The 21,323-nt window shown below is 42.5% G+C and overlaps 1 protein-coding gene across 3 annotated transcripts in view; it reads right to left on the bottom strand.

Moving 5' to 3' along the window:
- Window positions 1-21,323, bottom strand: part of drd3 (dopamine receptor D3) — a 58,269-nt gene that overhangs the window by 17,848 nt on the left and 19,098 nt on the right. For all 3 annotated transcript variants that reach the window (XM_055644443.1, XM_055644444.1, XM_055644442.1), the window contains 4 exons: window positions 21,023-21,316; window positions 11,517-11,626; window positions 9,681-9,817; window positions 8,153-8,355 (listed from right to left, as the gene is read on the bottom strand). In XM_055644443.1, coding sequence (XP_055500418.1) covers window positions 8,153-8,355; window positions 9,681-9,817; window positions 11,517-11,626; window positions 21,023-21,295 — 723 coding nt within the window. In that variant the 5' untranslated portion in view covers window positions 21,296-21,316. The remainder of the gene's footprint in view (window positions 1-8,152; window positions 8,356-9,680; window positions 9,818-11,516; window positions 11,627-21,022; window positions 21,317-21,323) is intronic.

Consider the following 21,323-nt stretch of genomic DNA (forward strand, 5'->3'; position numbering starts at 1 on the left):
GGCCTCAGCTGGTCCCAGTACCATTTCCCCTGAATTGGGATAGAACACCTAGGGCTATGACATGTATACTACAGCTATTCACGAATCCCCTCTTACCAAAAAATGAGATATGCCAGAGTTATCATTACCTATTTCCGGCCAGCAACAACAATACGAAGGGCCGAAGGGAAGATCCTCGACCTCCTCCATTTACCATTCCTTTTGGGGAGGAGGGGTTTGAGTGCTATACAAGAAATAACCCAGAGGGACAGGACATGGGGGAGGTGCTCAACTGCAATCAGACGTATAACATAACGGCTGAGGAACAGGGGCCACTGTTCAATAGCTCCTGGCTGAAAAAGCAGATAGTCAGTAGAGCCGATGTCTGGTGGTGGTGCGGGGAGAATACCCTGTGGCCCCGGTTACCAGGGTCATGGACGGGAACCTGTACCCTCATACAACTGATGATGCCCTTCACCATAGCAGTAGAACATGCTGTAGAACTCAATAAAGGAAGCCGACGACAAAAGAGAAAGGTGAGAGGATCATTCGACACACACATCTATATAGATGCGATAGGGGTGCCAAGAGGGGTACCCGATGAATTTAAAGCCAGAAATCAGATAGCTGCGGGCTTTGAGTCCATACTCTTCTGGTGGTCCACAATTAATAAAAATGTGGACTGGATCAACTACTTATACTACAATCAACAACGCTTTATAAATTACACTCGAGATGCAGTTGAAGGATTAGCGGAACAACTGACAGCTACCAGCCAAATGGCCTGGCAAAATCGCATGGCCTTGGACATGCTACTGGCTGAGAAGGGAGGGGTGTGTGTAATGTTTGGCGAACAATGTTGCACATTCATCCCCAACAACACTGCTCCGGATGGGTCAGTGTCAAGAGCCCTAGCAGGGCTCACCTCTCTGTCTATCGAATTGGCTGAGAACTCTGGAGTTGACACCTCCTGGACCGGGTTTCTAGACTCCTGGTTTGGGAAATGGAAGCACATCTTTACATCTGCCCTAACATCAGTGATAGTCATGGTGGGGTTACTGTGTTTGTTCGGATGTTGTATCATTCCCTGCGTACGGGGATTGGCTCAGCGATTGATAGAAACAGCCCTGACGAAGAACAGTGCAGCCACCATAATGGCCCTCAGAACACAGTATGACCTACGAGAGGAGGATAGGGAGGTGAAGAACCTTCTGCTAGCATTAGAAAAGGAGGAGATAGTATAAATCAAGGGTGCGTAGCAAAAAGAAAAGGATGGATTGTGAGGAAAGAGTTAACAGGCATAGTTGATTTAGACTAGGGATAGAAAAATAACTTAGAAAGAAATAAGGCAGAAACCAGACTGCTAGTAGATTAGAAAGTAACGATATAAGAACAGAGAGAAATTCTAGATAAAAAGTAACAGTAGAAAGACTTCAGCAGGAGATAGTAAAGAAATTAGAACGAAGGGGAAAGGGACACGAAGTCACGCTCAACTACGCATGCTTGATGAGATTACATGAATATGTACGCACACCCACTATGACAAGATGCCTAATTTAAATGCACATGCGATGCATGATATGGGAGGTGTCTTTGACGTTAGGTGGGCGTTCCGAGACGTTCTCGTGGGAAACAGGGCTTTATGTTATGATTGGAAGAAGCTCAATGGGGAGGGATGAGAATGTGATAATAATGAAATGAACTGTATAAAGATAGAAAGCATCTCCATCTTCTTTGTGCCTCTAGAGGACATCAGAGGAGAGGCACCTATTCTGCAGAATATGAAATTAATAAAAACACTTCTTTGTCTGAATTTGTCTCAAGAGCATTTGTGATTTTTGAATTTCTGCAACACTCCCCAGGGCAATTATATTTAATATGTAAGTTCTGCTATGGTGCGTCTTATCAAAATGCAACAACCCGCATTAAAAATCTAATTAACTCCATATAATTTGATTTTAAAATGTTCTTTTTTGTTAATATTCCTGTGAAGCACCTTGGGATATGTTCACTGTGGTACAATATTAATAGAAATGGCTAAATATATTCTGAAGAATTAATCTTTTATAACCTGAAATATTACCTGGTCTTTTCATCGCTGTCAACATTTCTGCTTTTGTTTCAACCCATGATGACCAACTCTTCCTTTCTAAACACTGTATACTAACACATGTGCAAAAACAATGCTCTATTGCAGCCTTTCTGACCCTTCGGGGATGAAAATAGCTAATCTAAAAACTAGGACAGTCAATAGGTTTGTAGATGAAATATAATCACATTGCTGTTCCGAAAAGGGATTAAATTATCTTCTATATGCATAAGCACTGCAGCATAGTTAACAAAACTATTATTCAATAGCATTTTCCCTCCGAGCATTGGATCAATGTAACATTTAATAACCTAGAACATAGTGCAAACAAAGAGATCACTGTGCATTAAATTGGGGATCTAGGGTTTGAATTGTAAAGGGTGTGTTCAGCATTGTGTAGCCTTTACAAAGCAACACAAAACTTTAGTTCTCAGTTTCACATGAACTTTACTAACACCTCCCAGATATGCCCCTCATATCTGGGACTAACCATTGATTGGGAGCTAAGGTTACGAGAAGTTAATATTCTGCCCAATTTATTTTAATACAATATCTTATAAATGCTTCTATTTTCCATCAATTCTACACACTGCCTTTATTTCTTTTATAGGCTGATGTAACTGTGTAATTATACTCAACAAGTATAATTATACATTTAGGTGTTTAAGCCAGATGGCCGTGTCAAACATTTTTTGATACAAATACATCTATAGATGCTCCTGAACACATCATCAGTGATGTAACCTGGGGTCATTGGGTGTTTCGGGTCTTTCAGCATCAGACAACCTCACCCAGGCGACCCAGCCGTGGTTGATCAGACCACGACTTGTGTTCAGGTGGCATTCACTCCTCCCCATGGACCTTCTCTCCTGATCCGGAGCCATCTTGAGGCCTTCTCCGCTGCCTCTGTGGTGTTCTTGATGGCTCTTCTCCTCGCCATTCCGTTGATGCATAGTGTATCACCGCAAGAGTTCTAAATGTGTTTGTGGATGAGGCAGTCTTTAACCCGACGAAAGGACTCAACCCAAAACGTCATCTATTCCTTTTCTCCAGAGATGCTGCCTGACCTGCTGAGTTAGTCCAGCTCTTTGTGCCTATCTTCAATCTATCCTGATGTCGAGAATTGCACACTGGAGAAATGTTAATTTTCCATTTGTACATCAACTGTTCACATTTGCACAACTATAATCATCGAGCCACATCGTCAAAGAGAGAGACAGCCCTTTTGCCCCACCGACCCACACTGAACATCAACCACCCATTTACACCAGTTCCACATTCCTATCAATTTCTCCCACATTGTACTAACCTACATGCTAAGAGAGATTTAGTGACCAATTAATTTGCCAACTTGCACACCTTTAGAATGTGGGAGAAAACTGGGGCTCCTAGAGGAAATCAATGCAGTCACGGGGAGAACATGTAAACTCCACATAGACAGCACCTTAATCACGATTGAACCTGGTCTCTGGCACTGTGAGGCAGTGGCTCTGAGACTGCACCATTATGCCATTTTGACCCATGTGGAACATCAAACCTGGGGGATCTTATATCATGTGTTTGTTGGTGAATTTCTTTAGCATCCATTCAGCTTTCCAAGATTTTTTAGAGTTTGCTTTGCTTTGCTGCATAGGGTCACGTGGCTTGCTCACGTGATGGCAGAAGGATGTTGATAATGTTCCTACACACAGGCATGCCTGTATTTTCCTCTGAGCTGGATTTCCCAGGAGTGGGAATGGGAAATGCTGGAGAGGATGAGGGTTCAGCTGATACCATTCACTGGACCTGGGATAGTCACACCTGGTGCATACAAGGGTTACTGAATGCACAAGAGCCATCACTGATGACCAAGGTCTTCTCCAGCATATGTGCCTTCATCTGTGATGTTAGTCTCAGAGGTTAACACTATATTCTGCATGGCTTTATTGTATTGATGTATAGTATAATTTACCTGGATAGCACACAAAACAAAGTTCATCACTGTATCTCGGTTCACGTGACAATATCAGAGGTGGGGTCTACTCGGGTTGAAAAGGATTCCTCCCCAATTGATCAGGCACTTTCTATACATTCTCCATATATTTTTTGCTGTTTCCAAATTCTCTCCTTTTGTCATCTCTTTTTCTCTCCCTCAACTTTTACAGTTCTCACACTTTGTGGGTTGGCATAGGTTGCACTTCATACTTTTCCATTGTTACATGAATGAACTATTCTTACTTTCTAAACAAATTCAATCATATAACTCCAGCATTTATTTCCTCCTTTTGTCTATCTTTCTATTACTAACCAATTGTGATTCAATGTATTCCTCTCCCTTTGTCAAGAAAAACATGCTGCCTAGAAATGTAATCCTGGTCAGTTGCTTTAAAGTTATGGAGGTGGTATAATTGGAAGACCAAAAAATAAACTGCACATGCTGGAAATCTGAAATCGGAACAGGGAAAATTGCAATTACTTCGGAGATCAGAGCTCTTAGGGATAGCGGAGTTAATGGATATGGAGTGAAGGCATGAACGAGGTACTGGTTGTGGATGATCAACCATGATCACATTGAATGGTGGTGCTGGCTCGAAGGGCCGAATGGTCTACTCCTGCACCTATTGTCTATTATCAGGCACTATTCGTGGATACAGAAATAGTATTAACACTCAGGTCACTGACCTTCCAACAAAACATTGCTTGCAAAAGGTCATTGGCCTGGGAAATTATCTCTGTTTCTCTCTCCTGTTGCCGCCTGAGCTGCTGAGTATTTCCATATTTTTTAATTTTTATTTCTGTGTGTTTTACCCTGCTTTTGAACTTCAGTTAGATGGAAGTCAATGGGATTTAATTTCAGAAGTGCCAGATGCAACTGTCGCTGCAATGTGGCACTGAATAGAGATTATTAATATCTTGAAGATTTCAATTCTGTTTCCAGACTTGGGTAAATAAACGAGGCTGCTTTGCTTGTGGCAAGGTTCTTCAGATAAGATGTCAAACGACAGTGCCATCTAATCTTCCAATGCACCAGGCAGCACGACATGTGATAGATTTGTAGACTCATAGTCTATTTAAAGAATATTTGGACACTTTCCAGATGTCCTAGAAACATTCCCCTCTCATCTCACACCAAAAACAAATTGACAGGACTCTAATCTTATTGTCTGTGATAAAGGGCATTGATAATATTGCCCCAATGGATGTTTCTTTCTTGGTATCAACTTCTCTAAGCAACAACAATCCCAAAAGATTTATTTTGAGTCCTGAATGAAATACTTTATTAGTTTTATTAATATTCTTGTCAGTTTGGGCTCATGCAAGTTTATTGACTGTTCAATCAGCCATTTTCTTAACAAGTTAATGTTTAAGCATCTGCTGCATCTGCTGAATGTCTGCATTCTTGCACACATAGAGTCACAGAGTGATACAGTGTGGAAACAGGCCCTTCGGCCCAACATGTCCCAGCTATACTCGTCCCACCTGCCCGCGTTTGGTATGTACCTGTCTAACTGTTTCTTAAATGTTGGGATAGTCCCTGCCCCAACTACCTCCTCTGGCAGCTTGTTCCATTCACCCACCACCCTATGTGTGATCATATCTCCAGCTATTATCCTGCTATAATGTTCAAGGTCCTATGTTTACAAAAGTAGAACACTGTTGACTATTGTTATATTATAAATAAACATTTCTGATTAAATTTACGGGTACTTTTCATTGTATTTTACAAATAATTATTCAATCAGTGCGCTATTTCTTTGTCAGCCTTCCGGTATTATTAGGTTCCCCACTGCAAATATAGTTTGCTTATTTCCATGCTGTTTGTTCTAAAATTATATCATGATCATCTTTAGTTCACATTTATTTAGCCTTTGAACATAATCCTTGCAAGTAATTCACAGTAAATGTGTGCACCTGTGATCAGGCCCATAGCATCAATGTGATGGAGGCTGATTGTTAATTATGCAATGATGTTGGACTCTTTGTTGACTTCTTTCATTTTTAGATGCACCAAGAGGCAATATGTAAATTACGGTCCTTTACAATCTCCACTAATAACATCAGGTGATGACTCTAATTTCTGCTTGAGTGCCCTGCAGCATTTAGAATGATTCTCATTGCCACCATCTTTTTGGATCTGATACGCCACTGCTGTTTCTGATGATGGATATATCTGCCTTAAGGAAGCTATGTGTGCCAATACTACACAAATCTGTAGCATAAGAATGTTTGCATAATCAATGACCGTCCCATAATTACATGTAAAGTGGCATTTAAAGGAAAAGTGACAATTAAGGAACATCGCAGTAAGCATATTGACAATTTCGATGGACCGGAAAAATTCCAAGGACAGCTGAAAACATTAGCAGAGATTTGCAGGGATAACACATGCATACATGAAAATAAGACGGGGTCTTCTGCCCCTTCAAGTCTGCCCTACCCTTCAATATCACCACAACTGATCTACTCAGCTGCCTCAGCTCCTCCACTGTGCCAGATCCTTAGAGTCCCTATTTCCCTAGTCTTTACTCAGCTCCACTTTAAACACTTCCAAAGATTCAGCCTCCACAACTCTCAAGGCGCAGAAAATATCAGGGATTCGCCACCATCTGCGTGAAAAAATGTTGACATACCTCGGTGTTAAATAACTTGCTCCCTATCTTGAAACTACATCCACTCCTTGAAGACCCACAGTGAAAGCATGTCGGTACCCACCCTGTAGAGGCCCTTTAGGATCTTATATGTTTCACCCTTCATTCCTCTAAACTCCAAAGCTCACGTAGTGACAAACACATACAAAAAAAGAACAAATAGAAAGTCTAAAGTAAGAGTACGTCCAGCAGCATCTTTGGAAAAAATAAACTGAGTTCATATTTTTGTTTGATAATCTTTTTTCAGAACTGGTGGCAAGGCATTGCTCACTTGAGGTGATGCTATTTTCCATGTCAATGCAGCAAACCTATAAAGTTGTCTCCAACCGCCTCCTACAGGATTTGTGGTTGCTCAAGGACATAGCTGACTGATTATGTCATCGCTACACCAGTTCGCAGTCAATGCCAGTTCTTGCTGCTGTTGCCAGATGCACCAATGCCCCCCCCCCCCCCCCCCCCCCCCCCATTTGTCTCACTCACTTCAATCTACAGCTTTAGTTTAGTTTAGTTCATTGTCACGTGTAGCAAGGTACAGTGAAAAGCTTTTGTGGTGTGCTAACCAATAAATGATGGAAAGACAATACATGATTATAATTTAACCATTCATAGTATTCAGATATGTGATAAAGGGAATAACATGAATAACGCTTAGTGCAAGATAAAGTCAATAAAGTCTGATCAAAGATAGTCTGAGGGTCCCCAATGAGGTAGATAGTAGTTCAGCACTGCTCTCTAGTTATGGAAGGATGGTTCAGTTGCCTGATAACAGCTGGGAAGAAACTGTCCCTGAATCTGGAGGTGTGCATTTTCACGTGTCGATACTTCCTGGCCGATAGTATTGGGGAGAAGAGGGGGTGACCAGGGTGTGACTCGTCCTTGATTATGCTGCTGACGAAGCACGAGGTATAAATGGAGTCAATGGAAGGGAGGTTGGTTTGTGAGGTGGACTGCACTGTGTCCACAATTCTCTGCAATTTCTTATGGTCTTGGATGGAGCTGTTCCCAAAGCTGGAATGGAGATATTTTCCATGGATATTTGATCCACTTCATGACTGGTACAGCACAGTGATGAAGCGTGCAGAGCAGCTGCCTCACAGTTCCAATGACTGGGTTCAATCCTCAGCTCAAGTACTGGCTGTGGTGGAGTTTGCATGTTCTCCCTATGACAGTATGAGCTTCCTGCGGCTGCACTGTTTTCCTCCCACATCCCAAAGATGTCTGGTTTGGTATGTTAATTGGCCAATTAATCCCAGTGCATTGGTGCATGAAATAATCTGATGGCAGTCATTGGGAGATTGAGAATAACCTTGGATTGGTGTAGGTGGTTGTTTGAAGGTCTGCAGGAACCGGTTGGGCCTATTTTCTTGCACTGCAACTCTATGACACATTGGAAAAAAATGCTAAAACAAAGAATTGAAAGAACAAATTCCATTGTATAATTAAAATTTTCTTTCACCTGAATTATCTGGCTCTGTGCTGCAACTTTCGTAGCCACGGTAGCACTGTTTTGTCGTAGACTAATACGCTTCCTTCTCTTTTTCAGTACAAAATAAATACGTATATACACCAACAGTGTGATTAAAAATGGCAAGTAGAAGGAAACAATTGATGAGTACACAACAAAATCGGGATTGGATATCGAACATAACCTTGGGTCATCTGCAAAATATCAATAGCAAAACATTAGTGGTGTTATTAATTTATTAAATGTAATTTGATAATGTATTGTGGATCTAACCATTCAAATAAGTAATTAAGAGATAACAGCAATATGTAGATAATCCTAAAACTCTATGACTTTTGCATTACTACTACACTGGACGTCCAATGCAATAGAATTAACATGACAGAGGAAAGCACACTGCTAGGCCCAATCAGTCGAAGATGGCATTTATGTTCCACTGGCAGTAGTGAAAGTTGCACAACACAACATAATGAGTATTCATTTGATACCCAGGTATCAGTCTATACAAGTGAAAGGTTTGGATAGAGTGGATGTGGAGAGGATGTTTCCACTAGTGGGAAAGCCCAGGACTAGAGGTCATAGCCTCAGAATTAGAGGACGTTTCTTTAGGCAGGAGATGAGGAGAAATTTCTTTAGTCAGAGGGTGGTGAACCTGTGGAATTCCTTGCCACAGAAGACTATGGAGGCCAAGTCAATGGATATTTTTACTGCAGAGATAGATTATTGATTAGTACAGGTGTCAGGGGTTATGGGAGAAGGCAGGAGAATGGGGTAAGGATGGGGTAGATAGATCAGCCATGATTGAATGGCGAAATAGACTTTGTGGGCTGAATGGCCTCATTCTGCTCCTATCACTTATGAACAGTGTGAGTATCCATTCCAATCCCAAGCAGTGGTTGTTGAAACACATTTTTTTAATCAAACAACATCAGAATGTGAAGTTTATGCAGTCTGATTTCATTGCAAATGCTGGTATCCAGAAGCATTCATGCTTACTACTGATGACGTTCATTTCCAGTGGAGTGATTAAATGACGAGTAGTGCAGCTTGCAGAGCCATTTAATGCTGACTTTGGGTGCTGTCTATGTGGAGTTTGCATATTCTCCAATTGACCGCGTGGGATTCTTCCTGTGCTGTGGGGGTTAATTGGCCACTCTAATTTGTCCTGAGAGCAGAGGTGAATGGCAGAATCCGGGGAGAACTGATGAGAATATGGAAAGTATATAAACTAGGTGCAATGTAGGATGAGTGGTTGGAACCATTGGACCAAAGTCTTTATGAGTAGGAACTTGGCCTTTTACTTCTTTACTGGTGAATGGGCGATGGGGTACATAACCCAATCCCTGTTCTAATAGTACGACATTATAGAAATCCGGGCTTTGCTAATTATCACCCTGAGTGGGTTCGTGTTATCAATATTTATCAAACCGAACAAGATTTCTGAACGGAGGTTCCTTAATCATTATGAACATGTTCTAAGCGTGATATGATTATTTCATTTAAAACAACAAGATTTTACCTGTTGTATTGAAACCGAACAGGAGAGGACAAGATACTGCCAAAGATAATATCCACACGGCAATGATCATTCCAGTCACCCGCCTCCTGGAACTGCAATTTGTGTTATATTGGATTGGCATCACTACAGCAGTGTACCTGAAACCAAGAGGAAATGAGCTTTAACGAATTATTATTCAGTCCCAGTACAACAAAAATGTTCAGGGCAATAACTTGTTTCTCCGTGGATTGTCACCTTGTCGTGGTGGAGAAGCTTGTGTGGTCCTGTGATCCGGAGAGCGATGCCGTCTGGAGCTATGCTCCTGGTAGGGTCACCCATGGCGGTAAGGTCGGGCGGGGGAGGGGGGAGGTCTCTGACAAAGAGCAATCCAACCAAGACCTCAACGGAGGAACAGGCGGAGGATTATGGCTGACTTTAGTGGACCGTCACAACGGCTGGGAAGGCGGATGAAGGCTGAAGCAGAAAAGGGTCCCCGGTCGTCTTGGATTCCATGCCACTGGATTCTGACCCAGATCTGTCAAGGACCGTGTGGTGGCTGTCTGTGCACCAGTCTCCCCATGTTAAATAAAGTCACGCACAGGCATCCTCCATGAGAGGACAGTCATACTCGGTTTGAGTGACTGCCGGTGATGATGGACTAGCATTGACTCCTGATAGCAATTGCAACATTTGATATAGTTTCTGTCTGGGATGGTTGAGGGCAGAAGTGGAGGGAGATAATACAGAGAAATCAACCATTTCTCTTGACCCAAGCACCTCTGGCAGGTCAAGGAAAATGTACTTTTTTTTAAAAAGAGAATGCAGAACGGTTTGTTTTTGAATGGATTTGAGGCAGATACATCAAGGATGTATTACAGTGTTCATTGTACTAAAACAGCCAGGAGTAGAATATCCGGAAATGGGATTCTGTAGATTGTGGGTATCCATGCCCCCACATGTGAGAAGATTCTAATGTTTTGCCTCATTGGCTTACGACCAATTTCTTGCCTTTATGCTCTCAACTGCAGTCATAGTCATACAGCGTGGAAATAGGCCCTTCGGCCCAACTTTCCCACACCGACCAACATGCATAATCTACACTAGTCGCACCTGCCTGTATTTGGCCCATGTCCCACTGAACCTAAACCTATAAACCTCTCTAAACTGTAAGACAACAGAATGCTGAAGGGCAGGAACATTGGCTATGTGGAGTAGTTGATTGGACACTACATGTGGTGATCTTTGTCCAACATTGCCTGTGATGTGTAATTATAGCCTTTTGTTCAGAGGGGGATCAGTAGAGTGAGTGAACCTACGCACCTGAGGTGTTTGGGGAGGCAGTTGCAGCACAATGATCCAGCAGCTGTGTTGTCCACATGGCAGCACAGTAATGCAGTTAATGCCAGTGTATCTACTACACATAAAGGATCAGCATTCAGCAGCAGGAAGGACCCACTGCTTGTGCTTTGTAAAAAGATTGATCACTTGAATGATCAATCATATCATTCCTGTGGCTACTAGTTTCAGTAAAGCAATACTTGGTGCTTTCAGACATCTTGTGAAAATTCTCAACAATGGTAAGTCAGAAATTCTGCTGAATTCAAGACCTCAAAAATTACCAGCTGTTTCCGTAAATGAGAAACCATTCCTGGCGGTGCAAGCTCGAAGGGTCGAATGGCCTACTCCTGCACCTAATTTCTATGTTTCTATGTATGTTTCCAGACTGGAAGACTGTGGAGAGAGCAGGATTCCCATTCCTGAGTGGTCAACTAGTAGCTAACCCTATGCAGAGTCACAGAGGTTAATGTCCAGTGAGAGGTGTTGCTGTGGTTTAATATGTATGAAGAATAGACCTACCTGTCAATGCTGATAGCACAGAGGTTTAAAATACTTGCGGTGCACATCATAACATCCAGTGTCACAAAGATGTTACAGCTTGTTTGACTGAATCTCCACACCCTTACCACCTGTGGGGAAATAAGGTTCATATTACAATCTTTTGGTGAGATAATAAAGTTAGGAAAGATGCATAAAATTAGTCCAGGTACCTTGCTTATAGCCCTGTCCCACGGTACGAGTTCATTCCAAGAGCTCGTCCGAGTTTTTAAAAAATCAAACTTGTGGGAAGCACGGAGAATGAACATAGCGGGTACGTCGGAGCTCGGGGACCTCTCTTAGTGGCTCGTAATGCTAACAGCAGGTACTCGGGAAGACTCGCTAACGGCAGGTAAGCACGGAAAGACTCGTGAAGATTTTTCAACATGTTGAAAAATGTCCACGAAAGCCCCGAGCACCGACGAGTGGCCATTACCGTAAATCTCCGAGTTCGAATCAGGGCAAACTCGGGAGAGCTCTTGGAATGAACTCGTACCATGAGACAGGGCTTTTTACTTTGATTTCTTCTCACAATTGCTGTGTTAAAAATTGGTAGAAACATCCTGCAAGGGGATGGTTTCTACATTCTCGTCGGTATAAATAAACTTTAAACATTATTTTCCTCAGCTGGATGAACCTCCAGTGTATAACTATACTTATTGTAAAACTAAGGTGTTTGAAACTATGTAGCACCAGCCCAGGTACTAACCTAACAAACAGTGGATTATGCAAAAAACATGACTTCAGAAATTGTGTCTTGATTAAGTCATATTTGGCAGAATTCGGACCTAAAATGAAAGCAATTTAGATCCCAAAAAATGATTATATCAATTCTTAAATTATGCCAGATCCCAGAAAATTACCAGCTGTCAGAAAACATGCTGAACGAACAATCCAGTTCATTTATGTAAAATTGTGTTGTGTAATGAGAATACCGAACATCATCATAATGTTTAACTTTCAGGGCTAGAGTGACACAGAGTCAGTGTTTGGTGATTTCCACCAGTATCATTGCTAGTTGCACATTAATATTTTTACTCTTACCTTGAATGGAATATTTTTTGTCTTGAATTGTTTATCCAATTCCTACTTCCTTACCTTGGTTAACTTGTCATAATTCATTCTCTCTACCTGCAAATATCACTTTCAGCCTCCTGCTATGCAACTCAAAGTCACCAATTGCTGCACTTTATTACTGATTCATCTACCAATGGACATATACGCAGATGGGTCTGCAGCTGCTGTTTTACAAAATGGATATAAAACGCAGGAGTAATTCAGCAGGTCAGGCAGCATCTCTGGAGAACGTGGATAGGTAATGTTTTGGGTTGGGACCCTCCTTCGGGGGGGAGGGGGAGGGGGGAGAAAGCTGGAAGAGAGGTGAGGGCGGGACAAAGTTTGGCAAGTAATAGGTGGATACTAATGAGACCAGGTTTTGCTTGGCAAATTGTTGGACAAAGGGCAGAGATGAAAAGACAAAAGGGGTTCTTAAGGGGTTGGACAGGCTAGATGCAGGAAGATTGTTCCCGATGTTGGGGAAGTCCAGAACAAGGGGTCACAGTTTAAGGATAAGGGGGAAATCTTTTAGGACCGAGATGAGAAAAACATTTTTCACACATAGAGTGGTGAATCTGTGGAATTCTCTGCCACAGAAGGAAGTTGAGGCCAGTTCATTGGCTATATTTAAGAGGGAGTTATATGTGGCCCTTGTGGCTAAGGGGATCAGGGGGTATGGAGAGGGCAGGTACGGGATACTGAGTTGGATGATCAGCCATGATCATATTGAATGGCGGTGCAGGCTCGAAGGGCCAAATGGCCTACTCCTGCACCTATTTTCGATGTTTCTAAAAGACTGTGAGATAAGAAGATAAAATAGGAAAGAAGATAGGTGGAGATGGATGGGAGATAGGAGAAAGGGAGAAATGTGTAATCAGCAGTGGGGCTCAAGGAAGGGAAAAGAAATGGGGTGAAGGGTTTTGTTTGTAGGTTAGTTACATACAATTGGAGAATTCAATGGTTATACCATTGGGCCAAGTTACCCAAGTGAAAGACGAGGAGCTATTCTCTCAACTAACATTCTCCTTTGCCTGGCAGAACTTGGCCTCATCCTTAACAACTTCTCTTTTGACTCATCTCACTTTCTTGAAGTTAACGATGTAGCTGTGGGCACTCACATGGGCCTCAGCTGCGCCTGTATTTTTGTTGGTTACCATGAACAGATTCCTTGTTCCCATTGTACACTGACACCATCCCACAATGCTTTCCCTGCTCCATTCCCTTGGACTATCAGTAACACCTGTCTCCCCTTTCTTGATCTCTCTGTCTCCATCAAAGAGGACAGACTATCGACTGACATCCAATACAAACCCACCAACTCCCACAGTTATTTAGATAACACCTCCTCCCACCCTGCCTCTTGCAAAGATGCCACCTCCTACTCTCAATTTCCCTTCTCCAATGCATCTGTTCCCAAGATGAAGCCCCCCCCCCCCCCCCCCCCCCCAGAACAGGTATAGAGTCCCCTGGTCCTCGCCCTTTACCCCATTAGCTACTACACCCAACACACCATTCTCCAACATTTCCGCCACTTTCGATCACATGATCCCACCATCAGTCACACTTTCCCCATTCCCACTCCTTTTCGCTTTCAGCAGGGTACATTCTCTATGCAACTCACTCATTCACTCATTCCCTTCCCACCCAAACCAAGCCTCCTCAGGAGATGTAGCACTTCATGAGTCCATGAAGTTTTATTGTAATATTTTCTGAAATTGAACAATTCAATTCTTACCTGCAGCAGCACAACAGATATGCAAAGATAGCACTCAGCAGTTTTAGTTTTAGACATACAGCATGAAAACAGGCCCTTCGGCCCATCGAGTCCGTGCCGATCAGCGACCCCAGTGCACTAGCACTATCCTGCACACTTGGGACAATTTCCAATTGTTACCGAAGCTAATGAACCTACAAAACCTGAACGTATAAACTCCGTACAGAGAGCACCCATAGTCAGGATCGAACCCGCAGCAACCCCACTACTGCAACACCATGATAAACAACAAAATGAAGTTCAATATATAAAAACATACAAACAATCTAGTGCAAAGACATAAACGGTGCCCTCAAGTCCTTAGTGCAATGAAGGCTGTTTGTTGTTTGTATTCGTAGTATTCAATCGCCTGATGTAGTTAGGAAGAAGAATTGAACCTGGACGTTACAGTTTCCAGCTTCCTATACCATCTTCCCGATAGCAGGAATGAAATGAGAGTGTGGTCAGGATGGTGTGGGTCCCTGATGATGCTGGCTGCCTCCTATGGACCCCATTGATGGTGGGGAGGTCAGTATCTGTGATGGACTGGGCAATGTTCACCTCTCTTTGCAACCGACTTCATCCTTGGGAGATCAAGGTGCCGAACCAGGATGTGATACAGCCAATCAATATGGGCTCTACCATACACCTGTTGAGGTTCAAGAGAGGCTCAAGAGACACAGCAAATCTCCTCAATCTATGGCATAGTAGTAGAGACACGGATGGGCTTTCTTTATAATTGCATCAATGTGCTGGGTCAAGCAATGATCTTCCGAAAATTGAATATCTGGGAATTTCAGGTTTTTGACTCTTCACTACCGTCCCATAGATGAAGAGAGGTTTGTGGATCCAAGGACTTCCTCTTCTCAGTCAACAATCAGTACCTTGGTTTTACTGACGTCGAGAGCAATATTGTTGTTCATGCACCGTTGATTCAGACGATCAACCTCCCTCCTAAACTCCGACTCATCATTATCTGTAATTCGTCCAACAATGGTGGTGTCGTTGGTGAATTTAATGATGGAGGTGAAACAGTGTCCGGATCTGTCATGGATCTGGAGAGTAGAGTCGGGGACTGAGCACATAATCAGCACATACTTGAGGTGATGGTTATCGAGGAGAAAGTGGTGCTACCTATTTGAACTGATTGTGTTCTGTTGATGAGGAAGTCAAGGTTCCAGTTGCAAAGGGATGCGCAGAGACCCAGTTCCCTGAGCTTAGTAACAAGTTTGGAGGGGACGATGGTATTGAATGCTGAACAACAGCCTGATGTAGGTGCTTTTCGTGTCGAAGTGGTCCAGTGCAGAGTGGAGAGCCAGAGATATCGCATCCTCCATTGATCTACTCTGGTGGCAGGCAAATTGTAGTGGGTCCAGGTTTCCGGTTCTTGTTGTTTGTCCCTATATCGCCTCTCTCACATCCATCAAGGGACCTCAGCAGTCTTTCCAGGTGAGACTGAGGTTGACATGTATATCCTCTAACCACATCTACTGCAGTCAGTGCTCCTGATGTGGTCTCCTTTTCATCAGCGAGAACAAGCGTAGACTAGGCGGTGTTTTGTTGAACCTTTGTTGATCCACAAAGGCCAGTTGGATCTCCCGGTTGCTAACCATTTTAATTCCCTTTCCTATTTCTATTCTTACCTTTCTGTCCTGGGCATTCTTTATTGAGGCAAACGCAAACTGGAGGAATAGCATCTCATATCCCACTTGGATAGCACACAAACCAACATTGTGAATATTCAATTCACCAATTTCAGGTAACTAACCCACATCCCAATTTTACCCCTCCCTCCCCCTTTCTTGTGCTCACCCATTTCTCCCTTTCCTCTTCCACCCCCATCCCCTACCACTCATATTCCTTCCTGTGGCTCTATCTCGCTCCCCTTCTCTGCATGTCACTATTTTAACAACTTCCTGATCAGCAGCGAGGCAGCATGACTTTCAAGCAAAAACCAGACTTCTGAAGGAACTCAGCAGATCAGGCAGCATCGGTGAAGGGCAATGGACAGAGGACGTGTCGGGTGGGGACCTTCTCTGGAGGTCTACTGAGTTCCTGCAACAGTTTGTATTTAGGTCAAGTTTTCAACAGATACAGTCTCAAGTGGCAACATAAATTTCAAAAGAACTTTTGAAAAAAGTTGGCACGTTGGCTTGGTTATTCATTTAAAAATAGATGAGAGACAGACATGAAGGAAAATATTCAAGAGTGTAAATGAAGAGCAAGCAAACAGAATTAAAATATCAATAAAGTCAAAAGCTTCCACTGTGTTTCATCCTGTCTATTTGATCTGACTGAGCTGATTAGTAAATGCTTGCTCCATTTTGTTTTAAAAGCATGTAGTCTGCGGGGAGAACTGAGAATGCAAATGGTTGCCACATCTTTTGATATTATTTGGTACTAAGATCTTTTCAGTCTATGACGTATGCTGGAATCTAACAGCCCCGCTATTGGTCTGAAGAAGCGTCTGGACCCGAAACGTCTTCCATTCCTTCTCTCCATAGATGCTGCCTCACCCGCTGAGTTACTCCAGCATTTTGAGTCTATCATTGGTTGGAAGGTGTTTGCTTTGATCAATCTGCTTTATTTTTGCTTCCAGAGGTTACAAAGTAACCTTGTTCATCGTTTTCTGATTTAACATCAGTTCTATTTCTTAGGAAATTGATCAAACACAACACCTTAAAGTTGTTCCACTCATGATTGAAAACATCAGATCAAGAAAGCTGAATGTCTCTCTAAATTTTCCCTTCAGGGTAATATTAGATCTGGTCGCCAGGAGTGGCTACATTGTGATTCTATGTCACAGACGCACTTAAAAGCTACTCTATTGTGTTTGCTAAAATATCAAAAGGGGAATAGCAACTGTTTGTTCCTAGTTCCTACATTCACATACTCTATTCCAATAGATTTGTTTCAACAAACACTGAAACCTATACATCAGTGTTATTTCCAATTTATTTATGGTCTAAGACCATAAAGACCATTGGCTGAAGACCAAAAGAGGAGTTGAGAATAATCTCTGTTACACTGCATTGTAATCAATTGGAAGGCATTATCCAAACAAAAGATGAAAGCAGATTGAACAGTTCTTTATAAAAACAAACTGTGCATAAATGTGAAAGGGAAGAATACTTAGGGATATATGGAAAGAGCAGGATGGTGAGAATCATAACATAGTCCATTCAAAGAGCAGGTGCCATTGTAGTGGGCCGATGGTCATTTCTGCATGTCCACCCAATGAATATTTACCGTGGCTCAAACGGGCACAGCTGTACACCATGGCAGAGATTCTCTGGTGAGAGGATTGAGGTTAACATCACTACCACAGAAATTCTTATCACAGATCCTTCAGTCTCTCCTCGTGCTTTCAATCAACCACGCTGCCAGTTGTGAACAGATTCCAGATGGGGCACAGACTTCCACTAATGGTGTTTTTACAACAACCCAGACTAACTACAGTAATACATAAAGCAAGTTTCACACTGTCAATGGCTGCCCACAGACTTACCTTCAGCATAAGTCCGAACATGTTATGAAGCACAAAGATCATGACTGGCCATTCAGGAAAATTTCACTTAGTTTATTAATTGAAAGCATGCTGAGTGAAAATTATTTATTTATGCTCTATGTTGCTGCCGTCTCTCATTGCTTTGTATTGGGTACTCCCAACACCTAAATATATTATTTGCTGAAATAGAATTGTGGCCAGAAAGGATTTTTGTTCAGTAAATCTATCTTATATTACTAAAAGTCTGATCTTGACCGCTTTTGGCTCGCTGTGGCGTGATTTCCGAGAGAGCGCCGCCACCAATGGCCGTCATTTCCCCCCACCTCACTCAGAGTCCCCCTCCCCCTTCTGGGACTGGAGGATTTTTCCCATCGATGAAAAATCAGAGAGATATTAATGTTTTTAAATAATTTTCCATTCTCTCTGCTGCCCCTGCTGGAGGGAGGGGGAGGAAATATAAAACCAGGAAGTGGTGTGCCTCACTCAGTCTCTGCAAGATGGAGGAAGCCCGAGGTTCACGTCTCTCTGAGCTCTGAATAAAACTGAACACATGTCTACTCAACTGTGAGTGCCCTTAATGTGGTTTGAAAATGAAAATATGGTTGGGTTGAAGTAAAATGCACTGCTAATGGCTGTTTGGGTTGAAGTAAAAATGCACTGCTAATGGCTTTTTGGATTGAAGTAAAAATGCACTGCTAGTGGCTGATTGGGTTGAAATAAAAATGCACTGCTAATGGATCTTTGGGTTGAAGTAAAAATGCACTGCTAATGGCTCTTTGGGTTGAAGTAAAAATGCACTGCTAATGGTTGTTTGGGTTGAAGCGAAAATGCACTGCTAATGGTTGTTTGGGTTGAAGTGAAAATGCATTGCAAATGGTTGTTTGCGGGGTTTTGGGGTTGAAATAAAAATGCACTGCAAAGGGTAGTTTGGGTTTTTTTGGGTTGAAGTGAAAAGGCACTGCAAAGGGTTGTTTGGGGGGTTTGGGTTGAAGTAAAAATGCACTGCAAATGGTTGTTTGAGTTGAAGTAAAAATGCACTGCAAATGGTTGTTTGGGTTGAAGTAAAAATGCACTGCAAATGGTTGTTTGGGTTGAAGTAAAAAACCACTGCTAATGGTTGTTTTGGTTGAAGTAAAAATGCACTGCAAATGGTTGTTTGGCTAAACTTGACAACTTCCATTTTGCACTATATTGAGTTTAGGTACAACGCTACCACTTATGGCTGTGATTTTTGCCCATCTTACTCAGTCCCCCACCGCTGATCAGGTGCAGAGGATTCTTCCCATCAATGAAATATAAAAATGTTATTAGTGTTTTAAAAATGTTGAGTATCTTTCTCCTGTCAATCACGCCATGAAGGCCACACCTTTTCCAGTGGAAGGGGGAGGGATTATAATCCCGGAAGTGTGGGTGTGGCTCAGTCTCTGTACGATGGGGAGGGAGAGGTCACAACTCTGTCTGTAACACACTGAATGTCTACTGAACTGTGAGTAGTGTTTTGTGTGGTTTTATGGTAGTTTCACCTTGCTTGAAATGGTATGAAACTGCATTTGAATGTGGTGGCCTTGCACCCTCCTTGAATGGTATGAAACTGCACTTGTACCCTGCTCAAAGAGTTGCGAAACTGCACTTGAATTTGGTGGCCTTGCACCCTGCTTGAAATGGTAGGAAAATGGATTTGAATTTGGTGGCCTTGCACTCTGCTTGAAATGGAATTTCAAGGAATAGCCGTGAGTCAACTGCCAGCCCACCAGCCGTGAGTGAGCTGCCTGCACATCAGGCTTGAGGGACTGAGCTGCCACCCCAAGAATCCATTTGTCCACAATGTCCATACTAGCCCTCTGGAGACCAGTAGTCCCTGCAGCCAACAACACCCAATACCAGCTCTCCAGAAAGCCCCCCCCCCCCTCCCCTACTGGCCACCAATATTGGAATTCGTGGAGAGGTGGAATATTGCATCGGGGGACCAGCCCTCCCGTGTGAACATGGGAACCAACGGGTCCCACTTAGTCTAGTATACTTATAAAACTCTCATCTTGTCCTCTTGCGGTTTGCGTTGTTTTTAAATTTGTGCAAAAACGGTACCAGATAGCACTATGATTTGTCGCCACCTTACTCGCCATTCACCTGTGCTACAAGTGCAATAAGTTTTGTTCCGATCTGTGGAATAGTTATGAAGTTGTGAAGGTTTAAAAATCATAAAAACCGCCCATTCTAGCACCCGCTGTCAATCACCTGCGGCGAGGCGAATAAAGCTGAAGGAGCAGAGTGCGGGGAGTGAGCAGCTTGCGGGTAGAGTGCAGGTCCCACTTAGTCTAGAAACATAGGTGTCCTCCAGAGATGTTGTTTGACCTGCTGAGTTACTCTAGCACTTTGTGTTCTACCGTAGTTAAACCCTTGTTTATAAAGCATTCACCATTACATTTTTTTAAAACTGTAACATCGGCCAATGTGTTTTCAAACCATTAATGTTCTGAATTAACAAAGCTGATAAAGGAACTGCAAATGAATGTGTTATAAATTCACCGTGAAAAATTCACATCACACACATCCTAAGCCTGAGCTGAAGATTCTACAGCTATTGTTTAGTTTAGTTTAGTTTAGTTTAGTTTATTGTCACATGTACCAAGGTACAGTGAAAAGCTTTTTGTAATGTGCTAACCAGTCAACAGAAAGACAATACCTTAACTACAATCAACCCATTTACAGAATAACGATTAGTGGAAGGTAATGCCAGCAATGTCCAATCAAGGATAGTCCGAGGGTCATCAAAGAGGTAGATAGTAGCTCAGCACTGCTCTCTGGTTATAGTATGATGATTCAATTATCTGATAACAACTGGGAAGTAACTGTCCCTGAATCTGGTGGTGTGTGTTTGTCATACTTCATTGTACAGGTACTGTGAAAATTGCAAATCTTTGTCTTTCCTTAAGATTTGTTATCTGATGATGATTCCTGATCATTAAGTTCATGAATCAAATTAAATAAAATGAGAGTTCTTGATTTTAATCTTGATACTACTGTTATGAGTGCATTATCACATTTAACATAAACATTAATAGTCTGGACATTTCATTTTCAATTCACATTCAGTATGGGGGAAATCTCATTTAAAGCACCTTCGCTTCATCGCTAATGTACTAATGTAAGTTTTATAAAATATTAGGTTACCTCCAGGTACACGACCCATGGCATCACCAAAGTAGCAACCAGCATGTCTGCTACTGCTAAGCTGACAACAAGGTAGTTCGTAGTTGTTTGTAAAGATTTTTCTTTCAGCACTGCAAGGCACACCAACACGTTCCCAAACACAATGGCAAAGATCAGCAGTATGAAGAACAGGGCAAAGTAGTTGGGTGAATGGTCGCGATCCGTTGAATTAAGCCACCCAAGCAGAGGGTCCGTAGTGTTGACAAATCTAAATACCATCGCAAAGGAGGCCATCAGGAATCAAAGTCCAGAGAACTGACAA

Source organism: Leucoraja erinacea, chromosome 13 (genome assembly GCF_028641065.1).
Source record: "Leucoraja erinacea ecotype New England chromosome 13, Leri_hhj_1, whole genome shotgun sequence".
NCBI classification, from domain to species: Eukaryota; Metazoa; Chordata; class Chondrichthyes; order Rajiformes; family Rajidae; genus Leucoraja; species Leucoraja erinaceus.